The sequence below is a fragment of the Phaseolus vulgaris genome, chromosome 2 (genome assembly GCF_051622355.1).
Source record: "Phaseolus vulgaris cultivar YP4 chromosome 2, ASM5162235v1, whole genome shotgun sequence".
In the NCBI taxonomy this organism is placed as follows: Eukaryota; Viridiplantae; Streptophyta; class Magnoliopsida; order Fabales; family Fabaceae; genus Phaseolus; species Phaseolus vulgaris.
In genome coordinates, this window is record NC_143499.1 from 47840309 (window position 1) to 47858737 (window position 18429).

The following is an 18429-nucleotide window of genomic DNA, read 5'->3' on the forward strand; positions in this document are numbered from 1 at the left end:
ACCATTTTTTTTTAATTTCTTATTTTAAGACAACAATAAAAAGAAAGAGAGAGTAGAGTAAAAAAATAAAACGTGGATACACAGACGCAATTTACTCATGAAAGAATTAGTAATTGATTAACTGGATAATTTTTATTAAATAAAAAAGATTTTAAATTAATATTTTAATGGATAAATTAATTTTTTTATTCAATCCATTATAGTGCAAAACAAAATTTATCCGATCCATTCCTTTCCTCATGCACAGCGAAATATATATAATATATAAAATCTAGAAATAAATCTTATAATAAATAAGAGTATAAAATTTGTGAGTGAAATAAACAAGAAAGATTGAATGAAATACAATATGTAAATCTTAATTATATTTGCCTACAGAGTATATTATTTACGTGATATAATTAAAATGTTACATTATAATTTCTCACAATTTTCTACACAAATAAGTTGATCAAAATTAATAATTTTCCACACAAATAAATATATAGATAAAAAACTAATGGACATCGTTGGAAAATCTCATTTTCCTTCCTACATGTATACCATGTTAATATATGCAAACAAAGACTTAACTACAACTTATCACTTTCTAATAAAAGACAATGACAAAAAATATGTAAATCCATAAAGGAAAAATAATTTATTCCGTTTTGGAAATAAAAAACAAAAGAATAAAAATACTACTCTTATTTGTTGGTACTTAATGAGTGTCATTAAATGAAATAAAAATAAAAATAAGAATTTGATTACTGAACCATGATTTTTTATTAGTTTTTATATTAATTATTCAATAGCCATGTTCTAAATTATTTTAGTGCATAAGTATTTGAAATTATAGATTTTTCAGTTCGTTTTGGTTTGTCTGTTTTATTTAAAAATTACTTAAATTAAACATACAAGTTTAATTTTGTACAATCCTATTTTAATTTAATACGAGTTTTGAACAAAATCAAACTAGTATTTCGCAATATATTTTGAATTACTTTTTATGATTTTTTTATTATAAATATTAAATATTTTTAAAAATATATTAAATATTTTATATTAAAAACTCTGAAATAAATAAATAAATATGTTGTGAATTTTTATATTTATTATTATATTCATAAATAAATCACATAATATTACAATTAAATATTATAGTACAAATTTATTATAAATATTTTAATAATCATAAATATACTTTAATTAAAAGCACAATTAAAGTGTAAAAGTTATACTCATATTTGTCTCTTGACTGATAATCAACTAAAAAAAGTGTAATATTACATTTAAATATAATAAAAGTTTTAGTATAATTTTTTTATATTTTCAAATCGAAATTCAAATTCAAATTAATCTCTAAACTCTAAATCCTAAAACTAAACACAAAATTAAAATTGATTTTTAATTTTTTTTAAACTGATTTGATTTTAATACTATTTGTCAGTTAATACTATATGTTATAACAAGACAAGTTCCGAAATATGAAACTCAAATGCAATGATATCGATTTTATGGGCTATACTTGGTCAATTTCTTTGGGTACCTCCGTACTTTCTTCCTTCACCTCCATAAAATGCTTGAGATGATAATTTTACCATTTTTTTAAATATTTTTTATTGACATCCTTCCTTTTTTTTATTAATTGATTTTTGAACTCTAAAATTTGGAATAAAAAATTGTATTCCATATTTTAAAAAATATATTTTGAATTCTAAATGCGAAATCCAAGTTTGTATTTCAAATTATAGAGTTCAAAATGCATTTTTGACATCAAAAAATACTTTTTAAACTCTGAAATTCAGAATACAAATTGTATTTTAAATTTTATAGTTTGAAAGGTATACAAACTATAAAATTCAGAAATAAATAAAATTCAAATTCTACAGTTTTTGCTAAAGGATGATTTTGAAGTTGAAAAATTGGAGGTTCAGGAAGAAACTGTGTAGGTAGATGAGGAATTAGCTTATAGTTGTAGCTCTCATGGCCCAAAATAAGCCCATACGAAAGTGAAGATTGGAAAAGACAAGAAAAGAAGGCACTGCACAACACAGAATAAGAGTGAAGAGAGAGAGAGAGAGAGAGAGTGAAAGAGATCACTGCATTGCTTCTGCTCACAACAAGGTAACGCTCTCTCACCTTATTATCTCTCTTATTCTTCTTCTTCCTTTTACTTCTGATTTCTGCATTCACCTGAGATACTGTGATTCCTCGACCCTTTGCCTTTTTTCATTTCCTTGCAGATCTCGTTCTCTCCTCTTCTCGATCTCCTTCTCTCACACTATCATCTCTTCCATTTTCTCTCCTTACTTCAATTACTTTATGTTTTTGTATATATTGCCTGATTTTATTAATTTATTTATGTGGTTACTGTGTGAAATGGTTGATAATTTAGGGTTTTGACATGGCACCCAAAACCCTATTTTATTTACTTAATTGAAGTTCTTCTCATTTGATATCAATGCATAACTCCATCTTAAATCCTTTTTACACCTGCTAAGCCAATTGCCTCTAATTTAGAAAAAGAATGGATGAGGTAGCAACTATTAGTGTCGAAGGCTATGCGGTGTTCTAGATGTTACTTTGAGAATATGCCTTTAGTTGTTAATTTTCTTTTTATTCTGACTATTTTCAATGTGAGTAGAAGTTATGATTGTTTGGATAAACTTCCCCATAAACACTTTTTTACCTTGTGCCTTGATCTAATATGCCCTTTTCCCTTTGGTCTAGGGTTTTGTTCTACCTAACTTGCAGACTTGATGGCGTCAAAGTTGCTGCAGTTGCAGTCCAAAGCATGTCAAGCATCTCAATTTGTAGCCAAGCATGGATCTAGCTACTACAGACAATTGTTGGAACAGAACAAGCAACACATTCAGGAGCCTCCGACAGTAGAGAAATGCAACCTGCTAGCAAAACAATTGTTCTACACCCGCCTTGCAAGGTTATATTTTCTCCAACCCCTCCTTTCCCCCAAATAATGTGTATGGATGGATTTATTGTGTGTAATTCTCTAATTGTATATGCTTGTTGGCCACCTTTTACTGATTTCAAATTGTCTTTTGGCACACTTTAATACACAGAGATGTTTCCAGTCATGTCTAATGGCTTCTTCCTTCCTTTATAGATTAGGGAAGACGTTCTGAATGATGTGGTTGCAAGGCTTTAACCTACTTTTTACTGGTGTATCATGTTGGTTTGCCCCTCTCTTGACCGAGTTACTTATTGACTGAGATATAATCTCTCAGTCATCAATCCCCTAAATTACAACAATTTTTTTGTTAGTGATCCATGTTTGGGATATCCACAATTTTATGTTGATTGCCGTGGGCTAACACAACACTTCTGCTTTACCTGGATTTGGGACTGGCTGTAAGACCATAGTTCTCAAAGTAGTATATGGGAAAATCTTCTACTCTCTTCTGATATATAAAGCAAGTAAATGGTTCCTCCTTCATGTCCTTGGTCGTGGGAGATGTTATGGAATGGGACATTGTTTTCATTGTGATGGTAAATTGGTAATGGAATAAGAGAGATTCTCGTGCATATTTATTATAAAACAGTCTGATGTTCCTATCCAATGTTGTCAAACTCGAGGATCCCAAGAGGATTCGAGGGGGAGATAAAAAATCGGAACTCAACTCATAACACAAATAAATATATTAAAATAGTATAGACAATAAAATAGCACATGATAAGTCTTAAGTAGTAAGATTCAATACATAACAGAAATAAAAATAGGTTCACAATTCATAAAATTATTCTATAGCAAGAACAAAGGAAAGTATTAAGAAGAAAATACAAAGCAGGATAGTGTGCGCATCGATGTGGACAAAGTCAGCAATGGTGACGATGGTTGTGAGTGTTGTGATGGCATACAATGATGAAGGTAGCATTGGTGACAATGGTTGAGTGTTGGTGAAGCTAGTGTGAGAGGAAGTGTTACTGCTTTGATGGTTATCGATGACGATGGTGATGGTTGCTCAACAACAATTTCCATGTCAGAGTGCATGCACTGTTGAGGGTAGTTTTTGTATTTTTTGATTTGTGAATGGGTGGGAAACCTAAAGGAAATAAGGATTCTTTTTAGGTTTGGGTCGAGTCTTTCGGCCAACAAATGGACTGTTTTATTTTAACTATTGAACCCCAGCTGCTCAAGCAGAACGGATCAATGTGGCGCACGATATCACAATTTCATGAGCAACCATGCGATCTAGCTATGATCCACGCCTCTCCCAATCCTTCATGTGCATCAACTTGCTGTGTCCCGAAAACTCATAGGACCAAACTCCTAGGATCACATGAGTATATTCGCATACTCGTGATTTTAACGATGTTGCTGTTATGGGTTCAGACTATAATTCCAATCTAATATGGCTATAATTGACTAAGTTCATGCATGACATAGAACATAGATTTTGTTTAGGAGAATAATGGCTTATATTTCTAAAGCTCTCTCTTAAAGCTGGCAAAAATAAGCAATTATTCTTCCAAAATAGGCTGAGCCAAACACGCACTAAGTCAGTTAGCTCATCCACCACACGGACTTAGAAAGTTCACACCTGGTATGTGGCATGAAAGGTTGATTGTAACCAGGGACATAAGTCTGGGGGGAAGGGCAAAATTGAAAATGAAAAATGAAGTGGACACTATAAATGAACAGGTGATCATGTAATTAACATTAATCCTTTATTGTAACTGAAGTTTATTTTGATTCGGCCCAAGATGTTTATACCGTAGACTCTAGAATTAGGATTGGATGGAAAGGGAAATATGGGGGATAGGTATTGGAGACAAGGGTTTGTGTGGAAGAGTCCATTTACAGAATTCAGATGTAATCAGAATTCTGATCTGGTTTTGGAAAGAAACGACAAATATATATTCTGTTATACTTTAGTGAACATTGTTATGGATGCTTTCGAAGTACAAACTAAAATCCTGTAGGACTCTAGAATCAACCGGACTCTTAAGTTTTTTGGGTACTAAGTTATTTACTTTTGACTGACTTTTAGACTGCCTATAATAACCTGAATCCCTAATTACAAAGTCAGACTTTCATGGGCTTCATTAGCTTGCCAGACATACTAAACTATAACTCTTTGCAGCACTACGTGGGAAATTAGCAATGAACATAGTAAATTAATTATTTATTACACTTTAATAATTATTTATCTACATCCAAGTAGCAAGTAATGCATATTTTTGAAATTAAGTCTCATTGCTTCAAATAATTAATTTAAATTTTTCCATAATCCATCATAGCATGGTTCAACTGTATGCCTTGAATTTAACAGCTCATAATGTGCTTTTCATTATGAGAACCTATAGTTTTAAGTCTAGAACTTCTTGTTACTATGTAATAATCATGTTAACAATTCTGGTTATAAAATAAGCTAAGCTCTTCATTTTCTGCCCACATCAATGTCTCAGCAACTAGCAGCTTTTAGTTCTTTTTGCTGAAGCCCACTAACTATGCCATCTATTTGCGAATATCAATTCTTATGTCGTCCACTTTCAAAATGGTTTTCCAATCAGGCATGTGTTTCAAATTATGGGTCTAATTGAACGAGCTACTCCATAAGTTCCTTCAAAACTTAGCTTATACGTAAGCTATTTCGTAGAAACTTCTTTCTATAACTTCTATAATATTTGAAAAAAATTATTTATTAACTAATTTAATTCGGAGAGAAGTTAATTTCATTTTTTTTCTTCTTGTGTTAGTTAACCTCGATCTTTCAATATGGTTTTCAAATCTGGCATGTGTTTCTGATTATGTTATTTTTCACCACGATCTTCAGTGAATTAGCAAAACGATGATGTAATGAACTTTAAAAACCTGTTATGCATACTGTATTGTCTCTATGTAGCAAAGTCTGTTGTATGTCAATTATATATAACTCTTCAAATCTTTTGCAGTATTCCGGGTCGTACAGAGTCCTTCTGGAAGGAACTTGATTATGCCAAGAATTTATGGAAGAACAGAAAAGAACTAAAGGTGGAAGATGCAGGTATTGCTGCTTTGTTTGGCCTGGAATGCTTTGCATGGTTTTGCGCTGGTGAGATTGTTGGAAGGGGATTTACTTTCACCGGTTACTATGTCTGACAATAACCACTTCAAAGTGTAGATTTTATCACTGCCTTATATACACTCCAAAAGCCAATTGCTGTGATCATTTATACATTGTGTGGATTATGGCGTTCTACCAGGCAATTTTTGTTATTCTGATTTATTTCGTTTCGGGAAAATGGTTGAAAAACTAGAGTTTAACTTTCATAAGCCTCTCAATAATCCCTTGTAGTTGAAAGCGGGATGAAACATGCGTTGTTCTGTTGTACTGTTGGAAAGCTAATGATGGTATTCCACAATGATGAATTGATGATACTCTTGCAACTCTTTTCGTTTTTTGTCATGCTTGTTATTTTAAAAAAATTATATGGCTGTTAATTCCAATCAAATAAACCAGAATACAATTTTATGCCCGATAATTGATATTTTTTTTTATATCCTTCAATTTTATATCCTTCGATTTTTTTTTTTAAATTATAATTTTTTATAATAGATTAGTAAGATACAAAAGTGAACACGCACTTAGGACGTGATGTGGTATTTGTTTTGTGAATAAATGTTAGTAATTCTGTTACGTATTTTTTTATTAGTTGAAATACATTAATAGTTGTAATTTTTAAACATTTTACCTTCTGTTTATTGAGAATCACAATTTTATAAATATATATCATTATGAAATTCACAACCGAACGTGAAAAAATAGATTAGACTAGATTCGACCTTTATAGCTGGAAATGGTGTAATGTCTAATTTCAGAAGTATAGATACAACAGCTTCAATAAAGTCACAATAATTAGAGGAGTGATAGCAAATTTTTTTAACATTTTTAATATATTCATTATTGGTTAAAAATATGAATAAGATATATTAAATAGGATGACAGACTTATTTTTTATAACTTGTAATGAATTTTAGTTAATATTAAGAAGTGTGTTTAGAAGAACGTATAAGGAGATATGTTAAGAAATGTGTTTATAAGAAGTGTGTTTAGAAGCCCTCAAAACTTAAATGGTTGTGAGCATGGATGAGAAGAAGATGCAGGTTCTAAGCCAAGTTCAGAACCTAGAAATGAGGAAAGAGACTTCAAAACCTTTAAATTGTATCATACTAAATATTTGGGCTTCATTAGTTATAATTCTCCTCAAATTTATTCTTTACATGAATATAACTTACCTCATCACAAAATTCTAGCAAAAAAATTCAGATTTCGTGTCTTCTATAAAAAAAATTATGTTTAAATTTTTTATTTTATTTTTGTAATTTCACTTTTCTAAAGTGAATTTAACATGGTTAACTTGAAGTGTAAATGTAAATGAAAAAGAATAGTGGGTAGTTGAATAAAATAGTCTAACAAAATATATACATAAACTCCTTTTATTTTTATTATCATAACTATAACTATTATCGCTGATTCAGAATACTTAGTCTTGCACAATTCACTAAAAATTAGTAATTTACGAAAAAAAATAAAAAATCAATAAAAAAAATCCTAGTTGACATCAACTAAAAAATAATCATTCCAATAATATTTCAGTCTCTCAAATAAAAATCGAGCTCAAAGAGAATATAAAGACAACACATGAAAATTTTCAAATTCTTATTTTTTAAACAAAATTTAAGGAATTCAATTACTCATAACTTTTTTTTATCGTAAAGCCTTTTTCAAATATTCCATACAAATAAATTAACTATTAAAATTCCTCCTCAAAGAAAGAGAATATATATGTATATTATTTATGTTTATATATTGTTTATATTAAATTTTTTTATTTATTTATTCGTATATGTTAATGTTTATTTTTTATATATTAATTTTTATTTTATTTTATTTATAAAAGTTTTCATGTTAGATATCACTATGCAAATTGACATCTCAACTAAATTGACACCAAATAACAAGAACAATCATCTACCATCACATGGAAAATGTATTATTAAAAAAAATAAAAAAATAAAAAAATATGGAGGACTATACCAAAACTTATATGTTAATAAAGACGATACATAGGTAAACTATACCTATTCATAAAGAATTATAAGAACATGTCTAGATGGAAGCCTATTATACTAATGAAATGTTTCACTATGAATAAATCTTAAATTAGTCAACTTATCTGCACACGCATTCCCTTCACGAAAAATATGAGAAACTCTAAATCTGATTTTCGCACAGTAATTAAGACAAGTATTCAATCTATTACGAAGCATTCACGGAACATTAGTACTAGCAGTAAACGCGGCACAAACCAAGGCAGAATCACATTTAAGTCAGACATTAGTAAACCCAATCTTTTGAGCTTCCTTCATAACATGTATAACTTCATAAAAATCAACAACCATAGCAGTCTGAACTTCAATAAACGCAAAAAATATATTAATATTTGCGTTGTAATTTTTTTCCTATTTATATGTATAATTATATAAATTATATTTTTATATAAAATAGCGAAAAAAGCACGTGTCAATAAATCAACAAAAATTTGGAAACGAATGGAAGAATTTATGTATATTAAATGACTTCAAAAAATGCGATAAGATTGTTTTTGAAACAAGGATTAATATACCAAATAATGAAATTCGAGTTATTTCTCCCTTAGAATTAACCATTTTTTTCCTGTCAGTTTGTTGATACTGAAACAATTTACTTATTTATGTGTATTATTTATGTTTATGCATGGTTTATATTAATTTTAGTATGTTTTAGTTTTATTTATTTATTTTGCTAATGTTTATTTCTTATATATTATTATAATGATTTTCTTCTTTACATTTACATTTACATTTATATATATATATATATATATTTAATTATATAAATTATAGTTTTACTTCTTTACAATTCATATGGTACATGTTACTTAAATTTATAAACTTGTCCGTACGTATTGTTAATTAATTTAAATATTTATGTTTCCTTATAAAAACTAATAATAAATATATAACTAATATCTGAAATTGATTATTTTTAAAAAAAATTAATAACTAAATAATTGTATGGAATTTAATTTTCCGTGCATTGAACGGGTTAAAAATCTACATTGCACAGCAAATAATTAATATTTGAATAATCTCTTTATAAAAAAAAACATGTTAAATATTTCTACATTGTTTTCCATTCTATATTTCTACCCACAAATAGCTCCTATACTGTAAAAAGAAAACAAGCCTTATATCTCTTCGAGGCACCCATTAACATAGTATGAGAAGAAATTACGAGAGTGACAAAAATAAACAAAAGCTTCGAAAATAAACCGTTCAATAAATAAATTTGGTAGTTGTGTTGCAGAAGTGGTTTGTTGATGGTCCAATGATTGCGAAAGGGAAGGAGAACAACGACCTTCATTGGTTATGGCGAGAACACCGACATGCAATTAAATCAACTTCATGCAATAAACATGAAACCGCACAAGACCAATTTTTATTTATTTTTAGCAAGTTTAATTATTTAACAGTTTGGTAAAGTTTAGAACTTCAAAATAGCCACATAAAAGGACAAAGATATTTGAATTATACAATACACCCCCCTTGATTGTTTGTTGAAGAGACGAAGGAAAGAGACAAAGGAATGGGGGTTGCAACGTGCAACCTCCGCTTCACACTTCTTTAAAAATGGCTGAAGCAGGGGACGCTTTGTAAGTCACAGAGAATTCAGTGTAACAAAGGCTTAACAAAGCATAGAAATGTCCTCTAATAAAACAATTCTGCAGAGTGAGAAGTTGACCAAGGTAGGTTTCTCGTTTAAACATTACTTTTTTCCTTTCATTCGTTTTCATAAATTCTTCAATCCAACAATGTTGTGGCAGTATATACTGGAGACTAGCGTTTACCCTCGAGAAGCAGAGACTCTCAGAGACCTAAGGAATGCCAATGCAACCCACCCTTGGTAATTATTCTTTACGACACAATTCTATGTAGCACAGACACTATCGCAGACACTTATACAACACATGGAGATACGTATAATCACTAAAATGTAGGACACGGAAACAAAAATCTATATATTATATAATTATGAATTATATAAATTGGTAATAAAGATTTATATGCATAAGTATGTTTCAGTTTTTGTCGATATCCGATACGTGTGTTCAACACGGACACATCATCTAAAAGACGTGTTTGAGCCTCATAGCTTCAGGCACAGACACAGTAACATTATTAAAATGAACAAAGACAGAGTATGTTGTCTCAATTATAACCTATTTGCTTTTACATTGCATCTTGTGGATCTGCTTCTTTAGATGTATCTTATTTTTAGCTTCTACATTCTCAGGATCTACCTAAAGTTTTTCACTCCTCTGAATATTTGTGTTAGCAGTGTCTGTTCTCAACTAGTACACATCAAAGGGCTTTGTTTCATAAATTTAGTTGCCATATCTAACATAAGGAAACTGTTTATGTAATACCATTTTCAATCATCAGGGGCTTTATGGGGGCTGATCCCGATGCGGGTCAGCTAATGGCCTTGCTTTTGAAGCTGTTGAATGCTAAGAAGACAATTGAAGTGGGAGTTTTTACTGGATACTCTCTTCTCCTCACTGCACTCACCATTCCAGATGATGGAAAGGTTTGCACTTTTCTTCTGTTATTTGGTAATATGTCAGTTTTGTGTTACCAACTCCATTGTCTGTGTGGTGTAGATTATAGCCCTGGATCCAGATAGAGAAGCTTATGAGATAGGACTACCATTCATCAAGAAGGCTGGTGTAGAGCACAAGATCGACTTCATACAGTCTCCAGCTTTACCTGTTCTTGATAAACTATTAGAAGACGTGAGCATGATTCTTTCTTGCTTACATCCTACTAACATGATGTCATATTACGAGACAGAAAATTACTGTCTTTACTTTATAGTTAGTTTTTGTTTGATATTTCAAGTGCATTACTGGCTAATGCTTCTGCTTGTTCTGTTGCAGGATTCAAATAAGGAAAGTTTTGACTTTGCCTTCGTAGATGCTGATAAAGATAACTATTGGAATTACCATGAGAGGCTTCTGAAACTGGTGAAGATTGGTGGGTTAATAATCTATGATAACACCCTCTGGGGTGGAACTGTTGCCTGGCCTGAAGAGGATGTTCCACTACCCAAAAGAAAATACAGGCAAGCTGCTCTAGCTTTCAACAAAGCAGTTGCAGATGATTCTCGTGTTGAAATTTCTGCTGTTTCAATTGGTGATGGCTTCACTATCTGCAGGCGTGCTCATTGACACCTTCTACGAATGTTTTGTAGTGTGGTTTAAGTTAATTTAATGTATTTTGTTCTTGGTTTTTCATTTCTTTCTGTGGGTGGTTGAATTGATTTGCCTCAAACCGTGGGGCTTATGATGTGACTGTAATGCGAACCACTGGTGTTGCTATTTACCATTAAGACAATAAAATGTTTGATTTTGTCTGTTTCCATGAATGATATGATGTTCACAAAGAGTTGCGGATACCTAAATTAGTCCAACAAAACAACATCAAAGACACTTCAGTCTAACAAAAATCAATCATTGAATTTCATAAGATTATGAAATGAAACACTTTTGTCCTTATATTCAATAGAGAAAAGAGCTTAAAAAGATCTCCCGAATATAATTTTGAAACTTTCTTTCTTCAGAAATTAAATTGAGTTGTTCAAAGCTACACATTACCATCAACCTATCGCTAATTTTGGTAGATAAACAATTAATAATGTTATCATATATGTAAGAGATGTAAGGGCAAGGATAGAAGAACTTTACAACTGCAACGCGAAGATCGAACTGTATAATTGAAAATTTACACATTTTACAAATTACAAAGTGTGAAGTTATCAGAAGGCCAGGCATAAGTGGTAGTTGTAGTTTCTTTATTAAGGTGAAACCACACATCATAAATGTTTCTGTACACATCTAAAGATAATAATATATCAATAAATTTATTAATTAACTAGTAAATATGAGCGATGCTGATGTTCACTGTGTTCTTCTTCCATGAAATATTAGAACACGGCAATTCCAGGAAATCAGGAGCTGAATTTTTCACTAGCAGGTATATTTCTTAAATCAGAGTTGAATTGGATGGCAAATGCATTTGTACACGTCTATTTCAACATTCGAAGTTTACTTACAAGAGCTGAAAAATCTAGCAAAATAACTGGGCTTGAATTTGTTAAGTTTATCATAAATGACTACAATGCAACAGGGTTGGAGAATAATTTAAACGTTGACATCTTCTACAAGAAATATCTTCTTATACAAAACTGCAATTCTTGAAGAAAAGGAAATAACTGCATAGAATGGTAGAATCATTCTACACAGTGGTTTCCTAGGATGCATAGCATTCATTCATTCATGTCTAATATACCATTTAACGACCAAAACAGAACTAATTTCCACAAAGCATCAAATCCAATCCATCATACTATTCATGCATGAGCTGCTATCTTATAACATTCATACAGGAAAAATGTTTATCTGGAAACATAGCTGAACGTAATACACGGCCAAAAGAGCATGGCAACGATCATTTTAGTGAAAGTAACCCAGAACCTGGCCACCTACATTCTTCTTAATGGCCTCTTCATGATCCAAAACACCATCAGGAGTTGTAATCACAACATAACCCCACTGCACAAAGCAAAAGAAAGGCACAATTATCCTCTTCCTTTGATTTCCTTTTACATATTGTTCATAAAACACAAATTATAACAACCACCATCAGACAGAAACAGCAGTCGGAAGCATTCCTATAACATGAAAACGAATCACTGACATAAACCAACCTGATGAGTAGGAAGAGTCTGCAATCTGTAGGCTTCAACATCCCTTGCCTTGATATCTTTTCGGTGTGTAAGGGCCTTGCAATCGTTAATCCTACCTAGTAGTTCAACCGTTATCCTTCCCACTCTATGCGGATCATAGACCTGAAAGTCTTTGATATAACCTGCAAGGAATTTAAGCCAAATTAGCTACACTAACAGTGGCACAGTGATAAAGAATTTTAGTTAGGTTCATGGGCCCTTCATTTTCATCTAACTAAGCAACAAGATATTTGTTTCACACACGGAAACTCATGCTTAGACCCAGATGGAAAATAATAACAGTAATCAAATCAACAACGAAAGTCATTCAAACTCCAAACATATAAACGAAGAAGAGATGAGATAAATTTCAGAGACTGAAATCACTTTTGACAAGGCGAATTCATACCATTTCCTCATTGCCCAGATTTGAAATTGTGAAACAGTTAAAGGGGTTTCGAATTTTAGAAAAAAGAATAGAAATTGTAAAAATAGTGGCTGAAGAAAAAAAGATACCATGGTTTTTCATGATGTGGAGAAATGAAGACATAACAGTGGAAATTGGCTTGAGTTCCACCATAGCTTTCCCTCTCCTCTCTGCATTCACCATACTCCTCAAGGCATCGTTCAGTATCCTCCTCCCCATCTCTCTAAATTCTCTAACCAAACTCCTCTTTCTCTCTCTAGGGTTTTCGAAATATAGTGGATTTCAAGGCAAGGGTATATTCGACATTTCGCCTACGTCAAGCTACGTAAATAGTTAAAATTCCACGGTCACACGCAAAACAAAACGCGAACACAAACTCTTCTCTCTCTCTCTCTCTGTGAATGCAATTTCGCGATTCGATTGGCGATTATGGAGGAGCTTCCGGCGTCGCTGTTGGTGGAAATTGTGAGTCGTTTAACGGACACTACCGATGTGGCGCGGTGCAGGGCGGTGTGTAAGAGCCTAAATGCGGCGTCGTACGAGGTGCGTTGGGTGAACCTGGTATGTTCCATGTCGCGCTACCTCAAGTCCCGTTCGCCGGAGACCAAGTACCTTGTCACCCCCTTCAAGACCGTCTTCGCTCAACTCGTTGGCCGCTACACCTCCACCCTCGACTCCGTCTCGCTCGGCGTCGATCGCGCCCTCGGTGGCGTCTCCTTCGACGACGTCGAGGATGAGTCCGACGATCTCTACCTTACCGACACGAACTTCATCACAGAGTGGCTTCCCTCCGTTTCCCACGCGCTCAAATCTTTCTCTGTCTCCGATTTCTGGGTCCAGTCTTGTTGGCGCCGATCCGAGGCCTTGTCCCTCATCTCTTCCACCTGTTAGCTTCTCGATTCTCAATTTTCCTTCGTTTTTTTCCTTCTTTTGCACGAATGCAATTTCTTGGGTGTGTTTTGTATTCTTTCAGTCAGAATTGGAGTTTTAATTTAGGTTAAGATTAATATGTTTAGATGTGAAACTTCAACTCTGGTTGAAGAATAATATCTAAAGAACCTAATGGTATGTTTGAAATGGTGGATGAAAATTGAAAGTGTTATCACTTATCGGCCATGGCGGATTTCGGTGGCGGTTTTCCTGACCACCGCCACAACAAGGCGGTGGCGAATCGGATTTTGCACGGCGGCCGCTATGGCCATGTCGAAGTTATGGCCATGTCGGAGTTCTAACGGATATCGGAAATATCCAAAATATCGGAAAAAATGGTGGCAGCGGCGGCAGCTGAGCATGAAGAAGAAGACGTAAACCTAAACCTAGTTTTTAAGAAACAAAAGTTTCGTTAATATTCTTTTCTCCTTGTTAAACGTACCAACAATGACAAAATTTTAGTAGAAGGGAAAAAGAAGGAAAGAAAATTTTGAGTTTTTAGTTTAGAACACTTTCTCTTAAATCAAGCAAAAAAAAAAAAACAATGTATTGTATTCATGTATATCTTCTTTCTGTCTATTCAAACATACCATAAGTATATGTGTCTAAGTTTTTGTCGATCTCTCATGGAAATTTGCGATGTGTCTTTATTCAGGTCACAATCTAGTGAAATTGGTTGTGAGGAATGCGTGGTTATCCGTGGATGGTTTATGTTTGATGCCAACGTTGAGGTGTTTGACCCTTGAGTTTGTGAGACTGGATGATGAAGACTTAAGCAGGGTCAATGCTTGTTTCCCTAATTTGACTCAACTCAGTCTTATTGGGGTTGGTGGACTTAAGGAGCCTAAGATTAATTTCTTACACCTTACCACTTGTCAATGGTCGGTCTCAAATGCTCCACTTTCTTTGATCATATGTGCGCCTTGCCTTGTTGATTTTGATCTCAGATGCTTCAAACCTAGGCTGATTGTCCTTGAAGCCCCTTCCTTGTCCAATTTTAATCTCTCCATCGAGAATACTGATGAGCTCAAGTTGAAAAATTGTGCTAATATACAATGCCTTCAGCTCGGTGTAGAATGTCATTCTCTTGGTTTTTTGGTTAGCATGTTTCGTCACTTCAGCTCGATGAAGAGACTTACCTTGGATTTGGTGGGAAGAAGAGAACAGGTTGACGTGGCTAAGTTTGGGATTGATACCTTGTTGGATTGTTTTCCGAAGATAACATGTCTTAATTTAGGTCCTGGAGCCTGGCATGTAATGGAGAATTCTTTTAAACGAGGAGGTTTGGAAGATGGGATTGGGATGAAGATGATAAAACAACTTATTGCACATCTAGTGGTCCATGAAATGGAGGGTACTCTTGCATTTATCTCTTCTGTTTTGGATAAAAGCACCCACCTATCTGATGTTTCGCTTCTTATCCACCGTGATGTTGATTCATATGTTGCTGGCAGCCTGATCTCTTCATGCAGAAGCAAATTCCCGAGAGTAAGATGGAGATGGGGAATATGGAAAGAAGGAATCAAGGATACTTGGGTCTCTGATGGCACTTAGTTTGGTGACTGCTATCTTGGTTATGAAAAAGGGGAGTTCTCATTGATTTGTTGTATCATAGGTTTACGAATAGACGAGTCATGTTAGGACACTGTCAGAATTTTAATATATTTTTGTTGAATCAACTCCAAGAAGTACAAATGAACGTTAAACGACCCAAAGTGTCCATAAAAAAATATTTCCGATGTTGGAAAACTGGAGAAAGTTGAAAGAAACTAGATGAGGGATCAGAAAGGGGAGTATGAGCTATGGTGCCATTGGTATCAGGAGAACTTTTTCCAAACTGTGTTGGCGAATTGGGTGCAGTTGGAAGTAGCATTCTTCTTTGGATTTGTGCAAGAACTGTGGATCAGCATTGCAAAATATAATGGCTATAGTTAACTGTTGGGAAGAAGCCACCTTGTGGAAAGTACTCCTCCCCCCCCGTCAAATTTCTTTGTTTAGATCTTCTTTAGGCTTGGTTGCTGTTGTATTATCTCTTCGTACAGATCTTTGTGCTGCTTTTTTTTGCAAGCATGTGTATATATTCTTGTATTATTCATCGCTGTTGTTGTTTTATGGATTGAACTTTAGGTGGACTCACCAGGTGAGTGCTTCATTCCTGAATATTTGGATCTCTATTAAAGTAGAAATCTTTATTCTTCAATGATAGGTGGGTAACTTTCACTTAGACGATTAAATATATTATTATTTTTATTTTGTTTTTATTAATTTTTGTTAAAAAATATAATATTTCATTATTAAAAAGATTGTAAAGTGGAAGTGGGAGAAAAAAATTAGTGTCAAAGAGACCTTTTCCTCCATCTTTATTTAGTAATGAGACATTGAGTAGTGACATGTTGACATTATTGCGTGTGTTACTACCGCTGCGTGTCACACAACGGTTCTAACACAATTTTAAAGTGAAATATATTAAACTTTTAAAATTTAAATTTATTGTATAAATTTTTATTATGATTATAATAGTAAGGAAAAACACAATTTTAAAATAAAATATATTAAACTTTTTAAAATTCAAATTTATTGTATAAATTTTTATTATGATTATAAAAGTAAGGAACAAATATTTTGAACCAGTGATAAAAAAATGTTAAAAAAAATAAAACATACTTATATAATATATAGATATGTGTGTCTATGTTTTACATTGAGTTGTGAAGTTACTGTTTTTTACTATCACGAGTGTCAAATCAACTTTTATCATTTTATAATTGAAAATACAAAAATTTTTATTTGACATCTACATTCCAATAAATATTAATATTTTAATTATTTATAAAAAATTATAATTTTTTAATTTTAAAATATTTTATATTTGGTTTGTATTTAAAGGTGTTTTTTTAATTTTTTTTATTACAAATATTAATATTTATTGTAGGCGTAAAATAGAGCAAGAAGTGTCAAAATATCATAATCCTAGAAAATAATGGTTGAACAACCGGTAGTACTTGCTCTATCATACAACCGCTATAATAAAATTAATATTATCGGACCTGTGAAAATATTTTGAACAGATTTAACATTTGGTTTAGGGTCAGAATGCGAAATTAAGGCATATCAAATTGGAGACATCTTTTCTCTTAATTCACTTTGTTTTTCACTTTCTTCCTCCTTCTCAAGCTTTCTCCTCTCTTCCACCATTCGTCACCAATCTCTAAACCCTCAAAAGACATCATCGAGACACTCTTCTAAAGACTAAGAGTTTATTATTTAATTTTAATCTCTAAAATTTTCTTTCAAATGAAATTCAAATTTAAAAACATTCAAATATTTTATTTACCTGGATTAAATCGTTAATTTCCAAATTTTAAATTAATACCCAGTCTGCACTATCATTGCATTACTATATTTTTTACTATTTTTTAACTTCAAAAATTTCAATTTATTATAATAAAACTATAAAATATTTTAGTAAATCATAGTTATGTGTTAATAAAATATTTATAATTCATTATATTTTTTAGATGTTTATTATTTTGTTAATTTTTTATATGTTTTCTTAATGTTAATTTGAAATTTTAATTCTACATATGTTAACTCATTTTATTTTCCTATTACATTTTTAAATTATTAAAAAAATATTTTATGACTAATAATAATATTATAATAAAATTTTATAGTTTTATCTTCCATGGAGTTTTTTTTACAAACCATTATAATAATAACAAATCTTATTCTTAATCATCTTACAAAATCAAATTTTATTCATACTTTTTTTTTTCTTTCTCTTAAATAAAATAAAATTAATCTTAATATTTTTAATTAACTATTTTAAATTGCTTTTCTTTATAATATATATATTTTTTTAAAAATTTTAATTTTCCTTTTTTTTCAAAGCAAAAGCACAATATAAACTGTCATCGATCAAATTCTGAGTGGATTTCTGGAACCGAGAATGACGAAACTAGTTGAGAATTTGACTTCTAAAATGAGTGAATTCTTACCTGTTCCATTTGAGAAATGAATTAAACAGCTCCATTTGAAACTGAATTCTTAACTACAATGAAGAGTTCTATTTGAAAAATAATTTGACATTGGCTTTACTTTGAATTTAAAAAATATATATATTTTGGAAACAAAATTATGCAAGTTAATATATTGTTGAATTATTTAAGTAAACATAATGTAAGAAATTTAGATCCTATAAATATCGAGTCATAGTTATTTACAGTTCCCAAACCTGCAAAAACCTTATGACAAATGAGTTTT

General features: G+C 31.7%; 4 protein-coding genes across 5 annotated transcripts; 3 read left to right on the plus strand and 1 right to left on the minus strand.

Moving 5' to 3' along the window:
* Positions 1–1975: 1975 nt before the first annotated feature.
* Positions 1976–6378, plus strand: LOC137812796 (uncharacterized). 2 transcript variants are annotated; one of them, XM_068614997.2, is made up of 3 exons: positions 1976–2106; positions 2713–2923; positions 5896–6378. In XM_068614997.2, exons 2-3 carry the CDS (start codon positions 2742–2744, stop codon positions 6080–6082), a joined length of 369 nt encoding a protein of 122 aa, XP_068471098.1. In that variant the 5' UTR covers positions 1976–2106; positions 2713–2741; the 3' UTR covers positions 6083–6378. The 2 variants fall into 2 exon arrangements, with proteins under 2 accessions (XP_068471098.1, XP_090155293.1); XM_090299167.1 differs by having other exon boundaries at positions 2104–2185.
* A 3252-nt stretch (positions 6379–9630) lies between these two features.
* Positions 9631–11450, plus strand: LOC137812802 (S-adenosyl-L-methionine-dependent methyltransferases superfamily protein). The gene is made up of 5 exons (XM_068615006.2): positions 9631–9771; positions 9850–9929; positions 10469–10613; positions 10687–10818; positions 10963–11450. The coding sequence occupies exons 1-5, from the start codon at positions 9727–9729 to the stop codon at positions 11251–11253; spliced, it is 693 nt and encodes a 230-aa protein (XP_068471107.1). The 5' UTR covers positions 9631–9726; the 3' UTR covers positions 11254–11450.
* A 763-nt stretch (positions 11451–12213) lies between these two features.
* Positions 12214–13587, minus strand: RPS15AE (ribosomal protein S15A E). The gene is made up of 3 exons (XM_068615007.2): positions 13326–13587; positions 12792–12952; positions 12214–12636 (listed from the first exon to the last, which is right to left on the minus strand). Exons 1-3 carry the CDS (start codon positions 13453–13455, stop codon positions 12538–12540), a joined length of 390 nt encoding a protein of 129 aa, XP_068471108.1. The 5' UTR covers positions 13456–13587; the 3' UTR covers positions 12214–12537.
* A 78-nt stretch (positions 13588–13665) lies between these two features.
* LOC137812801 (F-box/RNI-like superfamily protein) lies at positions 13666–16366 on the plus strand. The gene is made up of 2 exons (XM_068615005.2): positions 13666–14122; positions 14822–16366. The coding sequence occupies exons 1-2, from the start codon at positions 13666–13668 to the stop codon at positions 15718–15720; spliced, it is 1356 nt and encodes a 451-aa protein (XP_068471106.2). The 3' UTR covers positions 15721–16366.
* Positions 16367–18429: the final 2063 nt, after the last annotated feature.